Consider the following 22,984-nt stretch of genomic DNA (forward strand, 5'->3'; position numbering starts at 1 on the left):
AGTGTCAGTTAGGTCAGCAGTTGCGTTGTAGGCTAATTAATTCATCCACTGTCAAACAGCCAAAAATATGGATTTATTTCCTGAAATAAGTTTTGAATTGAACTATGAATGGTCAGCAGAGGAAGATGAGGGAGAGGAGAAGCTGAATCCATCTGAGCACACATCCAGGTTTGTCAGTGTTTCATCAGCGGAGCTCAATGACTTGGAGAAAAGCAAAATACTGTCAGATCAGAAGGCAGAGTTGGCTGTGCCTGTGAAGCGACAGTCCACCATGCAGTCACCAGAGACTTATTTCACCAGCTGCACAATTAATGGAAATGTGCAGATAAATGTGTATAAAGAGTAAGTGCCTGGCGCACCATGTTTGTTGCCATGGCAACGGTGACAGCGGAGTCCTGAGGGAACTATTTTTGTTGGCGGAAGACAAATAAAATGCTTAAATTATCTATTTTGTCCTCATTTTTCAACATTTCTTAATCAGCTTTGCTTATTTAACTGTTCAACTGTTGTATAAAAGCAATATCACACTCGAGCTCGTGATGTTATACTCGTATATCGTCACGGCTATGATTGTCTTCGGCACGAGGCCGCAGGCCGAGTGCCTATGACCGAATCGCAGCCGTGACACACACACACACACACACACACACACCACATAAAAGAGACTCATACATAAGTCACATTAACACTTTTGCACAGGCAGACAGAGACAGAAATGTATGTGTGATGACCCGCCCAGAAAAATTTGCTTCTACTGTGATCGCACAGGCAGCTCCTGACGGGCAGCTGCGTGACAGCCTTCCATCCAGTGTGAACATGGTGTAGCTGTGATCTCAAACATGGACTTGCTCCAGAATTCACTGCCATTGTCTCATAAGCAAATGTAGCCTGTAGAGGTGAGACTGGTGCCATGAGTTAGTCTACTCATCGGTTGTGCTGCTGCAAGAATATCAGAGTGAAGTGAGCACATATCAGAGGCAGTACCATGTTTATGCCTGGGACAGATTACCTGATCTAACTAAGTCAGCATTCAAAACACTTTCTCATTTATGTAATGGCTAATATACAGTAGTTATAATTTAGATTTTTTTGTGTTGAGTTTTTACTTATTGGGTTTTGTTCATTTATAAAAGTAGAACAGAATCACATCTACCTAACTTAGCTAAGGTTAAGCTTAGAGGACATAAGGTATGAAAAGCATTTATGTAATTTTGACAAGAAAATACAAGAGTTTATGCATGGTGTCTTTCTCAGTATACAGAAAAGCCTGTCAAATTCTTATTAACCTAATCTAATAATTTGTCTGCTGTTGCTACTTTAGCTGTCCTTTAATAAAAAGCTCCAGATGGATGTACCATGTGTGCAGAAAAGAGACTGTTGTCAAAGCACATTTGGTTTGTTGTCTGTTCTTACACTTACTATCATTTGAACACATATCTAAATAGAAGAAGAAAACAGTTAGAGAATAAGACAACATATGTGCCAAGTTAAAACAGATAAAGCCAAGACATATGATCAGTGAGAAACCATATGAGCAAACGTCAACTGGGGACACTTTGGTGCTCATCAGGAAAAAATAATGTGCTATCATCGCCATAACAGAGCATCAGAGACATGGTACATCAGCATATGCTGTTGGGGTCAGAGCATACAAAACATGTGCAAAGGTGCAGATTGCTCATGTAGTTTTGAGTTGAAGGTCTAAAAACCTGGAACCTAATGGAGGAATTTCAAGGTCACAGGTATTTTTGATGAGTTCAGTCAAAGACAGATGAAACTGGTGTCTTTACAGATTTCTCAAACTATATTCAAAGCTTGAATATGCACATTTAGTCTTTTACACAGGAAGTGCGCTGATAGTTTTGTCGTGTTCCCACTCAGTGGGTCAAGTTCATGTTTGAGCACTTGTCTGTCATCTCGATGAGACATCTGTCTTATTTGATCCAATGCTGAGGAAGCCGACTGTGATCACAGCAAGTCTGTTCATTGCTGGTGGCCATATTTGTGATTTGACTTGTTTATTGCAAAGTTCATTTTTCCATCTTATTCTTGGGTCTGTATATTTTCTGGCATTGCCCCTTTCTTTCCTGCTTTTGGCTGCTAGCTCATATTATGTAGCCATAAGTGTCTCACTGCTGGCCTCACAGGGAGGTGAAGGAATTCTACCCCCTGAACTTCTTGAAGTTCAGGGGGTAGAACAGAGGAACAGCAACAGCAAATTAACACAGCTTATAGGAGCAGATCAACAGTGTCTACTTTTAAAACATCGGTAACTCGAAATAAAGGCATGTCTCTAAAAATGAAGGCCCGTGCTCTCTGCAGTAGTTGAGATTTGACGCTATTACAGCTTTACTCTTGCTTAATTTGAGATCAGAAATCTTTTTTTTAACCTACCTTAAACTCTTGGTACAGGAAATTACTTTAGCTATATGACTTGCTGCAGCATACCACACTTGCTTTAATTTTTGAACATGGTTTAGCAGAGTTAGAGCTTAATCCAACTTTGGCAGCATCAGTGCCATGCCAGAGCACCACAAGATTGAGGAAGTTGTGCAATTTGAGGAAAGAGCGAAGAGGAAAGATAAGAAGTGCAGTGGAAGAGGGAGAGAGGTAGAGAGGAGAAAGATAAAGAAAAAGATGCTATACATGCACTGGCTGTTGGCCTACAGCCCTGAGGGAGCCGTTAAGGTAGCTTGACTTTCTGAGAAAACTGCCTCTTGTGAGGCAGTCAATAATTTCAATAAGGTGGTTTCCTCTAAAATGGATTTTGGGGACATGCAGTATGAGGTTGAAATTTCCAGATTGACCTAATTCAAGTCACTCCTCATCCTACATACATCAGACTACATTCTGAATAGTAAGTGATACAGGAAACACTTAAAAATAGAATTTGTATCATGATAAATAAATAATAAGGTGAACTACAAGTTAATGAAGCGTGAAAGGTCACATAGAGAAGGTTGATTAGGTATGCTATAGATTTTGTCCTCACTTTGTACTTGCAAGAGAACTCACACAGTTTCACACAACCCATGCAGTATAACTTAAGTCTCATTTGTCCAGTTGTAAGCTCAGTACTTCCGAAATATGCATTTTCAGTAAAACGGTAATTTTACCTGGCACAACACAGGAGCTGCTTGTTTATCTCTGCTTCAACTGGTGAGTTTGTTTGTGTAAATATGACTCTGGTGTTATAAATGATGAATTTGGATTCACCCAAGTCAGACAATAACACAAAAAACTAACCGATAGAGAAAATATGAGACACAATATTATATTTGGCGGTATGCCGCTGTTCGGGGGCCTCTCTGACTTTCCTAGAGCCTCTGCAGAAAGCCTCTTTCACATGCCTACGTGTAAAGCGTAAGGTGGGGAAAGCAAACCTCCCTGCCCTTCCATGCACCTGCATAGAAAGCCTAAGGCAGGGAGAGCAGCAGCAAAGACCCCAGGGGAACAGAACAGAGCAGCATCAATGACAAACAGAAATGACAATGATAAGTCAGACAAAGCATGAAAAGGAGGAGCTGGGGTGGAGGTGGGTTGTAAAGCTGCTTGCAGAGGAAGCAGCAACAGTAGGCAGGCCAGAGCAGTTTAAATAGGGTGCCCTGAATGAGATTCGCCAATTGGTTGCATAGAAAGGAATCATGTGATCTATCAGCTGACTCCCTTCCATCAGTCAGCTGATCCATCAGTTGAATTGCTGTTTAAGATCAGCTGTTGTAGCTGGGATGTGAGCTGAGCTTGACACCGTGAACGGCCTGAATTAACACTGTGCTCAATTTTGTTGAATTTCATACACTAATAATTTAGCACGCTATTAGCCCAAAGGACCATGTGAAATGCACTAGCTTAAGGAAAAGTTGTAAAAAGCAACTCAAAGTCATTTCTTTCTCAGCCAGGACCTTCACATACAGTAGTGTCTCTGAGTGGTCAAACAGGCAAAGGACGACCAAAGCACTTTCTGAGTTTCCTAATTTGTGCATCCCTTCAGCCATTCCCTCACCTGTTTTCCCTCCACAAAGGTGACACTGCTCCCTCCCTCCTTCCTTCCCTCCCTCCCTTGCTGACATAAAAGGTTGTGTGAAAAATTACAAGAGACCTGAATATTAGAAATGCCTGCAAAATAGTTTCCCAACCTATCCATCACCACAGGGACACATGGGTTTATCATCTGTGTGTGTGTCCGTGTTTATGTACATCGGTATTTTGTGTATAACTGGTGTGGGTGTTTTGCGTGTATACCCATGCATATGGTGTGCTCTCACCTATTTTGCCACCTAGTTTGCCACTTAACCTTGCCATGATAAGGGAATCTGTCCTTATCTCTACAACTACTGCATCAAAGAGGACCTACTCATACACTGATACTGCATATACAAAACTCTCACATGAATATGCAGACTTTTTTTCACTGGCATTAAGATGTTTTCATCTGGATCTGGATCTGGATCATCTGGTCTAGATGTGATTTAGATGTATAGTGTGCATGGTAATACTGCCATTTCACTCATTTACACTGCAGATCGATTCCTGGTCATATTCAGATCTTTTTTTTTTTCTTCTTTTTTTGAATTGAAAGTATTAAAATTACCTCATCTTGCTCAACTGTAGGCCTCCCAAAAGATCTCTATGGAAACATACTTTGCCACTGAGTTGTCAAAAATAACTCCCCAATTATTTGAGCACCAGAAAGCAAATGCTGTTTACTTACATTTCTTCCATGGAGTGGGGTCCCAGTCTGCTTTCATGAATGACTGTGTTTTTCTTTTTGGACGTATGACGTAGTCTTTTTCATTATTGAAGACAATGTTGTTGCTACTAGGCAAGCTTATTTATTTGGCACCTTTCAACAACAAGGCACAAGGTACATGTAATACAAAAACACAGGAAGAGACACTCATGAAAAAAGAAAAACATTTTTTAAAAGAGTGAAGATCAAAGATAATAAGATAAGTCAAACAGTACAATAAAAATCACAGTGCAGCTACAGTGCAGTGCAATATAAATAGTCTCAGGGTTTTCTTGATAAAAGACACTGGCACACAGAATAAAATTAAATAAAAAATATAATAAAAAATAAAATAAAATAAGCACCAATTTTAAAGTCCTCTGGGAGTATGTTCCAGATGTATGGTGCATAAAAACAAAATGTTGCATTTCCATGTTTAGTTTTGTTTCAGGCAATTTGAGAGGTCTGGATGGTTCATTACAGAGCAGCAGATCATAAAATGTACTTTGGCCCAAAACCATTCATTGCTTCATAAACCAACAGGAGTATTTAAAATCAATTCTTTGATATTGAAGTGTTCCTATTTATTAAGTGTGTGGGTGCATGTGATCTTTAAGGATGAGTTTTTATCCGTGGTAGTATTTCTTGTTATATTTTTCTGTTTGTCTTTCACTGCTCTCTCTGTTGCTCTAAAGTAAGTAGTATTACTGTGTTCTAACTTAACCCCGAGGTCCTTTGTATTTCAAGGTTTATTGTTTCTGAAAATCTCCCTCAGGTGCTTTTCAGTATGGGCCAGGAGATGTGGGCGAGTGAGGTAGAATGATATAGGGAGATGGAGAAAATGAATACCGCCTATGGAGAAAAAGAAACATGGTCCATAATTTAGGCCGCATGGAATTTGTTCCAGTCAATTAGTTTGTTCTACAGCTGTCTGCAGTTTCCACAACAGGTGTCTGTTGGTGTTTGATTGTGTTCGGGATTACAATGTACAGTACAGGCCAAAAGTTTGGACACACCTTCTCATTCAATGCGTTTTCTTTATTTTCATGACTATTTACATTGTAGATTCTCACTGAAGGCATCAAAACTATGAATGAACACATGTGGAGTTATGTACTTAACAAAAAAAGGTGAAATAACTGAAAACATGTTTTATATTCTAGTTTCTTCAAAATAGCCACCCTTTGCTCTGATTACTGCTTTGCACACTCTTGGCATTCTCTCGATGAGCTTCAAGAGGTAGTCACCTGAAATGGTTTTCCAACAGTCTTGAAGGAGTTCCCAGAGGTGTTTAGCACTTGTTGGCCCCTTTGCCTTCACTCTGCGGTCCAGCTCACCCCAAACCATCTCGATTGGGTTCAGGTCCGGTGACTGTGGAGGCCAGGTCATCTGCCGCAGCACTCCATCACTCTCCTTCTTGGTCAAATAGCCCTTACACAGCCTGGAGGTGTGTTTGGGGTCATTGTCCTGTTGAAAAATAAATGATCGTCCAACTAAACGCAAACCGGATGGGATGGCATGTTGCTGCAGGATACTGTGGTAGCCATGCTGGTTCAGTGTGCCCTCAATTTTGAATAAATCCCCAACAGTGTCACCAGCAAAACACCCCCACACCATCACACCTCCTCCTCCATGCTTCACAGTGGGAACCAGGCATGTGGAATCCATCCGTTCACCTTTTCTGCGTCTCACAAAGACACGGCGGTTGGAACCAAAGATCTCAAATTTGGACTCATCAGACCAAAGCACAGATTTCCACTGGTCTAATGTCCATTCCTTGTGTTTCTTGGCCCAAACAAATCTCTTCTGCTTGTTGCCTCTCCTTAGCAGTGGTTTCCTAGCAGCTATTTGACCATGAAGGCCTGATTGGCGCAGTCTCCTCTTAACAGTTGTTCTAGAGATGGGTCTGCTGCTAGAACTCTGTGTGGCATTCATCTGGTCTCTGATCTGAGCTGCTGTTAACTTGCCATTTCTGAGGCTGGTGACTCGGATGAACTTATCCTCAGAAGCAGAGGTGACTCTTGGTCTTCCTTTCCTGGGTCGGTCCTCATGTGTGCCAGTTTTGTTGTAGCGCTTGATGGTTTTTGCAACTCCACTTGGGGACACATTTAAAGTTTTTGCAATTTTCCAGACTGACTGACCTTCATTTTTTAAAGTAATGATGGCCACTCGTTTTCCTTTAGTTAGCTGATTGGTTCTTGCCATAATATGAATTTTAACAGTTGTCCAATAGGGCTGTCGGCTGTGTATTAACCTGACTTCTGCACAACACAACTGATGGTCCCAACCCCATTGATAAAGCAAGAAATTCCACTAATTAACCCTGATAAGGCACACCTGTGAAGTGGAAAACCATTTCAGGTGACTACCTCTTGAAGCTCATGGAGAGAATGCCAAGAGTGTGCAAAGCAGTAATCAGAGCAAAGGGTGGCTATTTTGAAGAAACTAGAATATAAAACATGTTTTCAGTTATTTCACCTTTTTTTATTAAGTACATAACTCCACGTGTTCATTCATAGTTTTGATGCCTTCAGTGAGAATTTACAATGTAAATAGTCATGAAAATAAAGAAAACGCATTGAATGAGAAGGTGTGTCCAAACTTTTGGCCTGTACTGTATCTGCATGCCCATTGTATGCGTCGTCGGAGTGTGTATGTGCCACTGTGAGTGCTTTCATTCAGTGCACCAGATGGGCCATTCTGTATTTTTTCAATATTGCATACAAACACATATATGTGTGGATAGCATACACCTTGTAATACACCAAAAAAAAAAAAAAACCTGCAATGGATGGATTGATATTGTTACTGTTAACTTCAGCACTGCAGGCGTTTATCATAATAGACTTTAGAAAAGAAAGTCAAACCAATGGTTCTTTAAAACTTTGTGAGACTAGGGCAGTCTACCAGCCAAGAATTATGACTCCTTTGACCCACTTCTAAAACCTCTTGGAGGCAAATTGTTGGTCCAAATTATCTGACATGTGCAGCAAAGTCTGTGTTGATCACCCTAATTCATTTCAGATTAACTTTTTTTGTCTTTAACATAAACTGCTGTCTTTTTTTTGTCTTTTTTTGCTGATAAATGGGGGCCAGGGTTCTGTTGAAGAGTTTGACACTCACTGTGACCTACAGGTCCACACATTGTAAGTGCCACAGGTATTAAATATATCTCACACACTCACTTACAGACATACAACATCAAAAGAACATTTACACAGTTAAATGCATAAATATGCAAGATATGCAGAAGCTTGCTGAATGTAAGACAGCGCATCTATGCTGTAATTTAAGGAAAGAAAACAGGAAGAAGGGGAGTGCATTTCATTGGCCCTCATTTACCATTCTTTTTTACAAACCAGCACAGATCCAAATATAGAAATCGTCGTACAATAGGGTTTGCGTGCCATTCATGAAACATTATTATCTCACCGATCGTAGCGTAGGAATGATTGCGTGCTGATAAATGTGGTGGCTGAGAACAATCATCATTTACATATCCCATCCCAATATTTTCTTGGTTTACAGGCCTCACCCCTAGAGTTTATGACTTGGAGAGGCATAATGCGACCAAGAACAGAAACTTCTCTGATGCTATATGGAAAGAAAACACTGCTGCATTCAAGCATTGCAGTGGACAATTGGCCTTGAGGTTTAAATATTTAATTATACATCCATGATATGTACCAATCTATGGCCTACATTTATAAATAATGTAGCCTATATATTATATAATATTGATACTGTTGTTATATTCACTTAAAATCTTATAATTGACCCAGACCAAGGAGGAAGTGACCGCACGTATTGGGCCTGCTTCCATTTCGGGTGGCAGGTGGCAGAGGAGACACAGATGTGTGTCCAAGCTGGCACCGGTAAAAATTTAATCACCAAGGCTACTAGTATTTAAATAATTAGACATGATTGACTGTCTTAGACTGTTTTATGAAGTTTTAATGATAATTGATATGAACACACTTTGGTTTGTCAGTGTTTTGAGGAAAAAGTTCTCGATAAATTATCCTTCAGTCAGCCTGGAGCCTGTACCACAGAGCCAGGCAACCTGTGATAGAGAGCACATGTCTATATGGCGACTATACATTTTTAAGTGATTAATGTGTCTGCAAATACTTAGATGTTGGTCTGAATAGGGTTTGACCACAATTCAAAAACTCAGCCAGATTTACTCTGCTGCACTGCAAGTCGACACTGACTCAAACTTGCGGACAAGTGGAGACCTGATGTGAGATTTGATCATAGCCTCCGCTCACTTCCACATTGATAAATGCCGAGTTTTGCGTGGAAATGACCGACGCCCAGTTTTCTGTCTGTAAATGACGGCCATTGTGTAATGTGTGTGTCATTAGCATTGTGCTGGGAGTTCTTTGGCAAACACTTGTAGAGTTTATATCAACAAGGCCCATTTCAGCTGGCAGAGAAGGAGAAACACACACACTGTACAGACAAAGCCAAGCACTAGATTGTTTGTTTTCTGATTAGTTATTATTATTGGTGCCAAACTGACTGATTCACCAGCATTATGCTGATTATTTATATTTGTTGATTTTGCATTATTACAAAAAATATGTGATTGTTGCCAATAGAGCCAAACTAAAATGTTAAAAGAGAAAATGCACAGGAGAAAAAAAGAGGGAGAGTGTGTTTGTGTGTGTGGCCTTTCTGTATTGTATTTCATCTCCCCATCTATCTAAAAGGCCCCCAGCAATGGAGCCCCTGTGTGTTTTTGGTACACACACAGTGTTGCATGTATAGTAAATCATCACCATAAAATCCCACAAAATTTATCAGGGTCAAGCCTCATTTTGTCAATGTGCCGGCTTTGTTTCTTAAACAACAGCTCAACTTCAGGCTGACAACAAAGAGGGCGGTCCTGACCAATACTGAGATTCATACTCAGCTCAGTAGCTTCTTCTTAAAATGTGTAAAGACATTTTTCAAAAATGTAGAGTCTGAATTTGTGCAGGAGCATAAAGGTAATTAGAAATAACATTAGTAAAAAAAAAAGCAAGCACTTGCACCACTCACATTTTGACCTAGACAGTTTAAAAAGAATTTATAAGAATAGAGGTCCCATGTCTGATCCCTGGGGCACACCAATACATAGTGTCAGGGAACAGGTGATGCTGTTGGTTTGTGTACACACTGCTTAATATTTGATATCAGAAATGTATTTTTGTGACAGGACAGTACCGAACAGTATATGTTTCATAATTGTATGGTTACTGCCTCACAAATCAAAAGCTGCTCAGTGAAGCCTAACATCTAAATGATGAACCTAATCATTATCTACTTTAAAGACAGCTGTGCTAGTGCTGTTTTTTTTCCCTCATAAAACAGATTGATTACCACATAGAAAGTCAATAGTGAATAGAAAATGCTTTTAGCTGCTCACAAAGGATTTGAGATTTTAGGCAGGGATGACAGTTTGGAAATGGGTCTATTATGTTTCAACAATGTAGAGCTACCATCTTTTAGCAGTGGTAGGACAAAAACAGACTTCCAGATAAGAGGGATGTAATTTTAGGCTAAAGATATATTAAAAACGATATGTCAGTGGAGGTGCAGCATCACCTGCTAATTGTAATAAGTAACGCTAAGGATTGTGAAGACCTGCCAGTTTGCCAGTGTCTAAAAGCTTAAGTACTTTCTGTACTTCCATTGCAGTGAACACTTCTAAATTATAGGCTGCCAGACAGTAATAGGGGAACTGACAGATGGTTGTAATGTTAAAAGAGAAAAAGGTAGATGTTTCAAATAAAGTCAGTGAAGTGGATGTTAAAATATTGATAAACCTTATAACTGCTATTATCCATAAACTGTTGACTAAATAGGGTGGGAGCACAACATTATTTGATATGTCTACTGATTCAAGGCCATTTTGAAATTTGATCATCAAAAGTATTAATGTTAAAATACAACAGCTTTTCAGAACAATGTACTGCTTGTATCCCAGTAGATAGCATGAGATATATACTTGCAAAACAATAGATATAGCATTATAGCAACCGATTGAAATTGCATACTTTGAATGGGCATATGTCATGCCCCGTATGTTGTAGAGACATGAAACTTTGAGCAGAACAGAGATGCCTCTCCTCACGAGGAACAAATTTGCCTAGAACCCATAACTTCCGGTCATGTAGATTTTCTGCCATTTTGAATTTTTTGAAAAACACTTAAAATTGATCTAGTCCTAGGAAGTTTGACCGATCTGCATGAAACTCGGTGAACATAATCCAGGGACCAATATCTCAAGTTCCCTTTTGGCAAAAGTTGGAAAACTTACTAAAACTGAGCTTCTATAAGGCAATGAATATTGCGGAGGGCGTGGCTCATCACATAAAGGTGTATAACATCTCAAGGGTTTCACCAATCACCACGCAACTTTGTAGGCATATGACCACACATAATCTGAGAGGACCCCTCCATTATTGACCCGAACAAACACAGTGGGGGCGCTAGACAGCTAATTTCTTACCTAGGCCTAACCGCCATATCGATTTTTACTACACTTGGTAGATATGTAGAACAGGGCGCCTCAAGGTGACTGGAGAAATTTAACTCTAATTGGCAAGTGGGTGGCGCTATAACAACAGAAAAATGCTTAAAAATGGCTAAAATGCGACCGATCGCTGTGGCTCCCCCTGTGGCCAAATGTTTTTTTTTTTTCTTTTTCTAATTTTTGGTATGACTAAGTCAGGTATGGTATGCTGTACATAATCACAGAAACTGTCAGTGTGTCAGTCAGTCAGTCAGTCAGTCATTCTACCAGTGTGCCCCACTTTTAAGTCAATACAACATATAAACACTATCTACTAACTATCTGCCTTTCAACGTGCTACCTCAACTACTAATGTACAGTTTAGCCCACTAACTATCCCACTATTGGCTGTACAATAAAGCAATCATACTATCAAATTCACAAAACCTCTGTCTGAATACATTGCTCTTCTTAATGGGTTCAGTTGACTATTTAATCTGCAATTTCCTATGACCTGTATCCCAAACTCACACCATGTGAAACTGTGCGTGGGCAACTGTGCACTCAGTGGGTATGGACTAGTAGATAGATATTCATATCACAGTATATAACTACAATTAACCCACCACAAGCAAACAGGTAGTCACGACAACAAACCAAGAAGCCTGAAAGGCACAAATGTAGATGGACCATGACCCCACCAGGCTGCAGTAGTTCACCAGGGAGGTAAAACAGTCTCCAGTGATCTTAGTAAAATAAAACATCTGCTGACATTTAAATGGGAAAAGCCTGAAGAGAGATACAGAGGGACAATCGATATTTGTAAGATCTCAAGAAAAACACTCATAAGTATGAACACTGTTAAGGTGCTTTCACAGAGTATTAGTAAACAGTATAATTTTAAAAAACATTAACACATATTTGACCAACCTTAAAATTATTCTAACACATAAAGTATTGATACAAAGGGCCAGTTGTCTTCTTACCTTGGCTTTGTAAAACTACAATTACCTATGGGCTGAAACTATTTAACTTAAATATATTTTAAAAATCCTGCTGTATTTATTTCATCCTTTACTTGCCCTGAATTCCAGGTGGCTGAAATGAATTAAAGTCAGTGTTTGTAACTTTTAATTATGAATAATAAAAGGGTTTATTACCAATTATAAATGCCTTTCCACATGATTACCAGAGTGTGCTTTAAATTCAAGAAGAACGCAGCCCTGCTGAAAGGCACATTACAACCTCTGATCTGTTTTCCAAAACTAATTTACAATTGAGAAAGGGAGATAAAGAGATGGGTGGAAAGAAGTGGGACAAAACCAAGACTCGACAAACAGATTTAAGGAGAGAGAGAGAGAGAGAGAGCTGAACAATGAATGGAAAGATTTCCTCATTTTCTTGTGTTTGTTGATGAATTCCCATTGTATTCAGGGCTTTGGCAATAATGTTCATGTACCATTCATGCCAATAATGCATACTGGATTGAAAATGAAACAAAAAGATGAGCAGTGTGCAAGATGCAGCGAAAGAGGAAGAGCTGCTGTGTTCAATCAGAATGTGACTTCAGCGTTGGACGGTGGAGCAGTGAGGTGGAATAAAAACCACCTGATTAATTTTAACATCAGCGTCTTCATGTTTTTGGAATTGAGAGACAGAGAGTGTGACTGAGAGAGGGAGGGCTGGAGAGGTATTGTAGGGAATGTGTGGATGTGTTCAACATCAGTGTGTGCACCAGTGTGTGTGTGTGTGTGTGTGTGTGTGTGTGTGTGTGTGTTCCACAATAGTATCTGTGTTTCTATATATGAAGGTATACACTGGTGTTTTTGTGTACTGAAATTTGTGTATTTTTATATTCCAGTGAGTGAACGACTTTGTGATTCCCCAGGCCTGTGGTGTTATGGCTTATTGAATAAGCTCCATGCTCCACTGTATATTCAGTGTAATGACTATAGATCTGACAACAACACTGGAAACCTCTGGCTGGTTTAAGTTATCGATCTGACACTCTTACCGCTTTTGCTATGCTCCCATTTGTAAGTTTGCGCGTGTGAGTGGATTACATATAGACCAATATATGGGGTTAGGATTAGCTTTTTGTTAAAAATCACATAGAAATGTCAAGGGTGCATGGATCAATGCTGATCATATGTGAAGAACCATCACCCTGAACTGTTTCTAATTCAAACTTTTGTGTTGAGGTCACACAAATATCCACAAATAAAGTATTTTGCATTTGATATTATTGTTTGAGAATTCACAGTTTTAGTGTTGTGACTGCTATTGTCTTAAACTTTGGTTTCTCTTAAAAAAATTAATTTGCTTTACATTTAGCCCATATAGCTTTTAGTAAGATTTATTTGTTGGGCGCTAGTAACCCATGCATGTAAAGCTAACCAGTTTGGGAGTTATTCAAAATCAAGTGGTAAACTTCAGGATACTGCCAGAAATCAGTAGCATTAGCATTAGCATTAGAGTGACAATCTGAAATACATCTTTTATTAAAGTCACAGGTTGCAACCATCAGTCAAGACAGGAGTCAAATTACAAGTTACTGTGGCACTGTGAGAGTGTTACCAATAATTGATCAGATGAGCCAATTGTCTCAAGATGCATACACCCAAAAGAAACCAAGAAATACAAAGACAGTATTTACAAAGAAAGAAAATATTTACAAAAGTTGAAGTAAACTTTTTCTTAGCTTAACAGTTTAAAAAAAAAAAGTGAAATACAAAAGCATACACATCACGCATCTAGGTGCAATGCAATATCAATAGCAGCAGAAGGAAAATGCATTAGCTTATTTTTTTAGTATGGCATTTATGTTGTTCCTGCTTTCTCCTTACAAGATGATATGGATTTTTGTTTTTGTAAAATGCCTTTAGGAAAGAGACAAAAGAGGAGAGGTTGGTGTGAGAGACTTGTGATTTACTCCTCCATAAGTTTTGTATTTCCCAAGCTGTACTTCCTTTGCCTTCTCTTCCATCTCCTCCTTTGCTCTCCTCATTGTCTTTCTCTCCCTGGCTGCCTTTCCCCTCTCGTGCCTTGAGTACATTTCTAATTTGAAAGGCTTTGTTGGTTTGTTGCACCTAACAATTAATGATAATCCGCTGCAGCACTCGGAACAGAATTCCTATCTTCACGACAGTTTCATCAATATTTGTGAACATGAAAAGAAAGCTGGGAACCAGGGAAGCAAGACTAATTTGTTGTCATCGAGCGAAACATTCTGTGGGAGAGTTACTCCAATTGAAGGCTAAATTGGTTCAATCCACATTGTTTGTTTGAGGTTTTGCCCCCAAATATAACTCTCTCATACTGGTAACAACTTCTTGAGCCTGAAAATGTTTTACCTCAGTAAGGTTATTTCAGAATAATCTGGACGCACCTGCCATGCTTGTTTCTATTAATACCTTTAAGAATAAGGTTATGATTATTATACTCACATTGTTTACAGTTTTGTAACCCACAATATATCACAGTACTCTTTTGGTTAACTAAAACATTAAACTGTCTTACTGTCATGGTTTTCGCCTTAAATGTTCATCATCCAACTCCATTCTGTTGCTGATGCAGCTAAACTGTTATCAGCTCAGCTAATTATATAAATAAAGCAATAATATCAGTGTCTATGAAACTTCTGTTGAAGAATTTGGTTTATCAACAGACATATGTTTCCTATACCCATAAGCCTCATCAAAATCTGACCGAGCACATGATCGCAGCAGCTGTTGCAGTGCTGCTTCTCCTAAGCACAGATTTGACATGGTACAGTAGCTGCTTCTTCGCTCTGTAAAAGCCCCCACTATCCTAATACCCTGCATGGCTGTTTGAAAGGAATTTAATCTTACCATGTAAGTCTGATCCAACAATCTTTCAAGCATTCACTCATGTGGAATCTGTAAAATGTGACACTAGTGATTACAAACCGACACAAAGCCATTTTTTATCACATCAGGCTGGTCAGCTGATCAGATCAGTGCTGTAATGTAAAGCACAGGATGTAAATGTGTTTACAGGGCTCACTGTCTCATACTGATATTTCTATGCCTCCGCAACGGTGACAGCCGTGGCCAGAGTTATTGCTTTTGGGTTCTCCGCCCATCCCTCTGTTTGTCTGCCATCTGTCCCAGTCTCGTTAACACAATATCTCAGGAATGCCTTCAGGTTATTTCTTTAAATTTGGCACAGACATCCACTTGAATGCAGGGATGAACTGATTAAAATTTGGGGGTCAAAAGTCAAGGTCACTGTGACCTCACATCTGTCCCATTCTCTTGTAGTTGATATCTCAATAACTCCTGAAGGGACTTTCCTAAAATCTGGCACAAATGTCCATTTGGACTGAAGGATTAGCTAATTAGATTAAGGTGGTCAAAGGTCACTGTGACTTCACAAAACCTGTTTTGGCAAGAACCCAAGAATTATATGCTAATTATAACAAAACACTACGATAAAATAATTAGGGGTGAAAATGGATATCCAAAAGGTCAAAGGTCAATAACTCTGTGACACCATAATGTTTTCTGGCCATTATTTAATATCATAACTCAGGAACAGAAGGGAAGACATTTGCTCAGACACTGAATTGGTGACACTAATTTTGAGTGCCCATCTCAAAACTGTGATGATTGTATAGATCGCCTTTTAGAGTACGTAGCTTCTTTGCGGCAACATCCATATTTGAAGCACTGTCAACTGTCATGGCTACGGCCTTGTGCTCTACTCTCTTCCTCTTGTAGTCCACTACAGGCTTATTGGATTTGCTGATATTATGTATTGTCTTGTACCATATGACTCATGTAGTTCTCTATTAGTCCTCTGTAAATATAGCCTCTAAGTAAAGGTAGCATGTTACTCACTGAGAATTATTAAGTGGAATCATGTGTGCCAATACAGTGATAACTTCCATATTACTTAAAAACACACACCACCTTTTATTGAATTCCTTTAAAGTCTTCACTACATAGATTGTATGAGTCTGGACAGACATGTCAGCTGCATGCAACTTGACTGGTTGGTGGAGGCATACAACCGCAGGGTTGGAATTTTAATTTCCTTTATTTTTTTGTGACTAAGTATTTGATTAAATGCTCTGTGATTAATAAATCTAAATTAATGGAATACATCAACTTTTGCTGTGAAATTATTTTGAAAATTGTAATTGAAATGAATTTTGGCGGAGTTGTCATAAAGCTGCTGGATTTTGGACAAAATTGTCCCCCTATCCTCTACCACAAAAAACTGAAATCCATCCCCTTCAGCTGGCTTGGTCACCACAAATGCAATGGAGCAACACCAAATTTATGCAGTCTGCCCACGAGACATTTTCGCCCTGTTGGCTTTGTTTTTTTCTACCCAAACGAACCAAACTATCCGTGGAAGCGGACCAGGGTTTGTTTAAAGTGTACCCAATAGCGCCAGTGTGAATTAGATTAGATTAGATTAACTTTATTGTCCACCTTAGTGGAAAATTGTCTTTGGCTCCTCCAACATTAAGTTACATTACAAACAAAGTCACAAGACACTTCCCACCATACATCACGTACCACCTTACAATGCGTCCTAAATGTAAATGTTTGATTCACAGGGCCAAGCAGCATCGTCTCGTCTGCTGTGGCCTTCAGTGACGCACCAGGTCAAAGGCCACCATGCCATCAGTCGGCGTTAATTTTTTAACACATTTTTATTTCTGTGATAAAGTCATCGAAATTAACGTGCTATTTTGACAGCTCTAGTCTAAACATGTATTTTTTTGACCATTCAGTGATCCAATGAGGCTGAGAAAAAAGATAAAGAATAAACCAGTTTCAGTCCTCACCATCACACTTTTTTCATTTTGGTTACTTTGAGTGTTGATGAATAAGGAAATTAATGATATTTGTTAATAATTCAGAGTCATTGCAAATTGAGACCAAAGCTCCAAAGAATAAAGACAAATGAACTCATATGTAAAACCTGTCAGAGCTTCAGATTTGTCTGATGTAACTAAGACTTTTATTTCAAATTGTGTAATTTGTGATTTTAGTGCATTGACCTTTGTTTGAAGAGGCACCCCGCTGAGAACCAAATCCTCCCCCTTTCCCCAGCCAACCCCTGTTCCAGTCTCTTCCGTAACTCGATTGGTTTTCTCAGCAGGGGTTTTTTACATCTGTCTTTCTGACAAGTTGAAATGTGTTCCTGGGTTTTTTCTCTCTGAATTGTAGGCTAAATGGTTTTCTAAAATTTCAGCACCCTGACAAAGATACAACAACAATTGTGTTAGGATTTCAAAACTACAGCTCTAATGAGGCTTTGACAGTGTGCCGATGGCTAAGACCCCTGGGATATGTTGTGGCTGAATGGTATCAAAGCAAGCATAACATGTACATCAAGTGTAACTTGTTATTTTCCTCCTGTTGCCTGTCCTTTCTGTTTTGTTTTTTTTTCTTTGAGTGGTTGTTGTATGATACTCTTTGATGTGGAATACATATATTAATAATCACATGCTTACGTAAAAAATATATTTGTAGACGGTTAAGAATGTTCTCTGTGAAAAAGGATCTGACTGTGGATGAAGCAGACCTGTGTGGATACCTGATGTTTCCATCTCTCATCTTATCTTACTTTATAATGACGAAAACTCTGTCTGTGGGTGTGTCTGTGTGTCTGTTCCACGTTTTTCTCCTGACTGACTTGGTCAATCTATGTAGAATTTGGCACAGTGGTAGAGGGTCATGGGAGGATGCGAATGAAGCAATATTACATCAATTGGCCAAAGGGGGGCGCTATAGCAACCGATTGAAATTGCAAATTTTGAATGGGCATATCTCATGCCCCATAAGTCACAGAGACATGAAACTTTGCACAGAGATGCATCTCTTCATGAGGAACAAATTTGCCCTAAGAACCCATAACTTCTGGTTATATAGATTTTCTGCCATTTTGAATTTTTTGAAAAACACTTCAAATCGATCTCTTCCCAGGAAGTTTGACCGATCTGTATGAAACTCGGTGAACATAATCTAGGGACCAATATCTCAAGTTCCCTTTTGGCAAAAGTTGTAAAACTTACTAAAACTGAGCTTCTATAAGGCAATGAATATTGCAGAGGGCGTGGCTCATCACATAAAGGTGTACAACATCTCAAGGGTTTCACCGATCACCACGCAACTTTGTAGGCATATGACCACACATAATCTGAGGGGACCCCTCCATTATTGACCCCATCAAACAAAATGGGGGCAGTAGAGAGCTAATTTCTTGTCTAGGCCTAACCGCCATATCGATTTTTACTTAACTTGGTAGATATGTAGAACAGGACGCCTCAAGGTGACTGGAGAAGTTTAACTCTAATTGACAACTGGGTGGCGCTATAACAACAGAAAAATGCTTAAAAATGGCTAAAATGCAACCAATCGCTGTGGCTCCCCCTGTGGCCCAATGTTTGGGTTTTTTTTTTCCTAATTTTTGGTATGACTAAGTCATGGTATGGTATACTGTACATAATCACGGAAACTGTCAGGGCCGAATTCACAAAAGGATTGCATGGCTTTTGTGGCCGCTAAACCGGTAAAAATGGAGCAAACAGATACCGTCTAATTCACAAAGCACGCACAGATGGTGAAATGCTCCACTAACTGCGCTGCCAAGCAGATTGCGTCTCGGTGCTCCGGTGTTATTTGCACGTATTTAAATGAGGTAATATGCATATATTTGGCACAAAAATTGCCCCTTTCTATGCAAATGAGCCTCATTGATAAACAACGTCTAATTCACTAACACCAGCGCTAATAGCCACACGCAGTTTGAGTGAAGTAAATAACGTCTTTAGAAAGCTGGTACAAACTGGGCGCTCCTCTGTGGAAGCCTCTCGCCCAGACTTTCCAGTGATCGTGGCAGCAGTGATCGTCTGTTAAATCAGTCTGTAAATAATATTTTGACATTATTATTATATTATTATTATTACATTATTATTATCATTATTACTTTAATGGCATCCGAAGATATTTATGCGTTGAACAGGTGACAGTCTGCGGTCGTTCTCAAAACGCACTTCTGTCACGCACTTCAAAAGCAACTTTAAGTAATTTATTTTACGAAACGGGGGAAACAAACGTGAACAAAAACGGTTCCATAATTCATATTAAATTCAAAAGATAACGAAAAAACAGCTACAAGTGAGAGGGAATAGTGATAAAGTGGTCAAACTTGGTCAAATCCACAGCCTCAACCCATCCGACACTGTTAGACTGACTCACCAGCAGACATCACTACATGAGGGTATACAGTATTCAGTACTTTGCCAAACAAAGTCTGCCATTGTTCTGCCACGGTGTTCTTCGCGCAAAGCCAGCATTTATACTTTGCTATGTGGCTAATTGCAATTAGGGGCAATCTGGGGCAAACTGCACTCAGCTGCCAAACTTTGTGGGCGTGTTTGCGCTGGTATATCATTAGCGCAATATCCTTTGTGAATAGGATGTTAAGACGGAGCAAACTGCGGGTGCAAGTGAAGTGCAATTCAAGTGCTATCAGTGGCCGCAGTTCATTCTTTGTGAATTCGGCCCTCAGTATGTCATTCTGTCTGTCCCACGTTTTTCTACTCACTGACATGGTCAATCTATGTGAAACTGCACATAGGCATTGAGGATTGGCATAGGTAGAAGGTGACAAAGCTACCAATGGGTCAATATAACACTGCTCATCAGTGACTCATTTTAACTACTGCTGAGTCGGGGCATTGGTGGCATAGTGGTAGAGCAGGCGCCTCATGTACAAGGCTGTTGCCGCAGCGGCCCGGGTTCGACTCCAGCCTGCGGCCCTTTGCTGCATGTCACTTCCTCTCTCTCTCCCCCCTTCACGCTTGTCTGTCCTGTCAAATAAAGGCTAAAAATGCCCAAAAATATCTTAAAAAAACTACTGCTGAGTATCTGGAGGTCCTTAAAAGCTCTGAACTCTGTCTTAAATGGTCTAAACCTAAGACATTAAATAGTGTAGATGTCTTAAATACTTACATTCATGACAACATTTAGTTAAGGCACATTTGCAAGAGGAACGCCATTCGTTTTGTATTTTCTTACTGTAAGATGTGAATTGGACAGACAGCAGTAAAATTGTTCCAAAATTAAATTTTCTGAAATGAAGCCACTTTTGATGGGTCAATACTCTGATGGGTTGAGTTTTGACAACTTTGTGTCCTTACTCTGGTTCTGTCATTTTAATTGTTTATTTACTTTTACTTTATAATTGTACTTTGTAATTGGCTTCAATTCCAGGTAGCACTGACAAATTTTTATCTTAAAAGTCACAGTGAAATGATACAGAGCTGTGATGAGATAAGCCTTGTTTCCAGCAGGCAGTCAGGTTCAGTTCAGCAAGCTATAGACTTAGAAAATATAATAAAATTCACTGTAAAGTTTACCGTAGGCAGCTATCAGCAACTTTTTCAAGGTGAAATTTTGCATGTTTGCTTGTTTTCATTGGCTCTCTTACATGACATACACTTTAGTGATGGTTGCTTTAAGTGCTTAATCGGGAATATGCAAACTGTTTTTCCTCACATGGAGAGGCAGCAGAACATTGTTTCTTTGCACTACACCCCTGTTCTGCTCCAAACACTCCAGCCTGTTCTTATTGTGCTGAAAATGTCATAAAACCCCGCTCCACGTAGGATCGGCGAGGTGCAGCCGTTCTTCCGCATCGTCAGTGAAGAGGAATGCTACTGTATCACCATCTGCTAACCCTGCCTACATTTAAAAGCCCTGACTGCAGTGTAAAAAAAAACACTAGTTCTACAGTTTAGACACGTTTCTGTACAGGTTACTTTCGGTTCTGAGGATACTATATGGAAAGTGTTTGGTGGAAACGCAGCTATACAGAGCTGTAAGGGGCTGTTGGCCTCCACCCACACATTGATGGTTACAATGACAGATTAAATGAGTACATTTATTTTCAACTAACATTCAAATACACAACTCCGACCCATGACGTAAGCTTATGGTCAAGTGTGGCTTTATTTGATGGACAGGGTTAGCTGTTTGTCCCAAATAACATTTGATTGGGTAATTATTTGCATAAAGACACATATATTTACACACACATACACACACCTGGGTTCAAGATAGGTTATCATTTTACATGAGAATAAAAGAGATGGATATTGTTATAAAAGCACCCAAACAGGATATTTTTTAACACGTGTTTGGCTTGAAAACAACTGAGCATTTAATGCACACACACGCACACAGACACACACAGGAGTAGAACTTGCAAAATGTATTTTAGGCTGTACAAAACCCCAGAGATATATTAATCATAATGTAGCTTCTTCTATAACTGATTCCAAGTCTGTTTCACCTCCAACCTCAGGTGTACTTGAGTGAATAACTGATTAACATCGCAACTGTGTCTTACCGGTGTTTTCTGCCTCGTCTCTAAGTATCAGCAATGTAATAATATTCATGCAGTTATAAATATATATGCATTTCTAAATATGACTTACAGAAAACTCATCAGAATATAGATGAGCAAAGCAAATCAGTGGATTCTCTGACTCCGTGGAAATGAGGAAACTATTTGCGGGCAAAATCATTTTGACTGTTTCCACTTGACTTGTCATTTATTGTGTGAATAACACCGATCTGCTCTCTGTCTCTCTCTGCATGTATCTCCATCTTTTCAGGATGGCATGGGGAATCTGCGGGTGACCAAGGAAGGTGTCAGATTGGAGGGAGTGTCCGAATTCTTATTGCCTCTATACGTCAAAGAGATCCAGTCTCGCAGGGTAAGATAAGTTGATATGTGTTTGTGTGTTTGTGTGTGTGTTTGTGTGTGCTTCTGTAGCTTCTATAGCTCATAAGAAGGTCATGCTGCGATATAGAACAAAATACCCATGGATCATCATAGTTATCCTTCAATCAATTCAATCAGTCAGTCTCTTCATGTTAAACTGCTTTTATTTTTTCAGTATGTGTTGTACTGAATATTGCATGAATTCTCTGTAAAGTTTTGCGGTGAGGATGTACACGTGTGGGTGTGTGTGCGTGTGTGTGTGTGTGTGTGTGTGTGTAAGCACCTACACTCCAACCCCTATAATGAACAGAAATTAGATGTTGTCCCCAGCAGTCAGGGTCTATTTGTCATGTATGTGACACGCTATGGCACTGCATATAATCCAGCACACTTCCATATCACCATTCATCACACAGAATCATCATTGATCCCGTCATCTGAGGCAACACGGACACTATGTCACTCTATATAGGACAATACATGAGACACTGTGTGTGTGTGTGTGTGTGTGTGTGCGCGCGCTTGACTTTGTGCATATATGTGTTCATATGTATAAGTAGTGAGCAGAGTGAGGGGTGTAATTGTGCTCATGCTCTCACAAACACATTGTGTGTGTGTGTGTGTGTGTGTGTGTGTGTGTATCGTGGCGGGGAGTGGAATTTCAGTTGCACAGCAAGAGATTAATGGTGTGGGAGTAGGATAGAACGGTATCTGACAATTGATAGACAGCAAATTTATGAAAGATGTAGTCCACCACTCAGGTGTGGTTTTGTTTTCCATTATTGTAAAACTAAAAAAAGGGTGAAGAGAAATGTGTGTAATATCAAAATCTGACATTTCTTGTAAAAGTTCTATCCCTCCTGTCTTTGGACCAACTTTTTTATGAAACAAAAAATAACAAATCAGTCCCTCTAGGGCTTTGTGGGATGGTTTTCTGATAGTTGCAGCTCAAAATGCCTGATTGATGAGCATATTATTAT

General features: G+C 39.5%; 1 protein-coding gene across 2 annotated transcripts in view; it reads left to right on the forward strand.

The window, feature by feature from the left end:
- The window catches only part of LOC117255746 (zeta-sarcoglycan), a 458,822-nt gene that overhangs the window by 297,108 nt on the left and 138,730 nt on the right, over positions 1 to 22,984 (forward strand). For both annotated transcript variants that reach the window (XM_033624908.2, XM_033624907.2), the window contains exon 3: positions 21,895 to 21,996. In XM_033624908.2, coding sequence (XP_033480799.1) covers positions 21,895 to 21,996 — 102 coding nt within the window. The remainder of the gene's footprint in view (positions 1 to 21,894; positions 21,997 to 22,984) is intronic.

The sequence above is a fragment of the Epinephelus lanceolatus genome, chromosome 3 (assembly GCF_041903045.1).
Source record: "Epinephelus lanceolatus isolate andai-2023 chromosome 3, ASM4190304v1, whole genome shotgun sequence".
NCBI classification, from domain to species: domain Eukaryota; kingdom Metazoa; phylum Chordata; class Actinopteri; order Perciformes; family Serranidae; genus Epinephelus; species Epinephelus lanceolatus.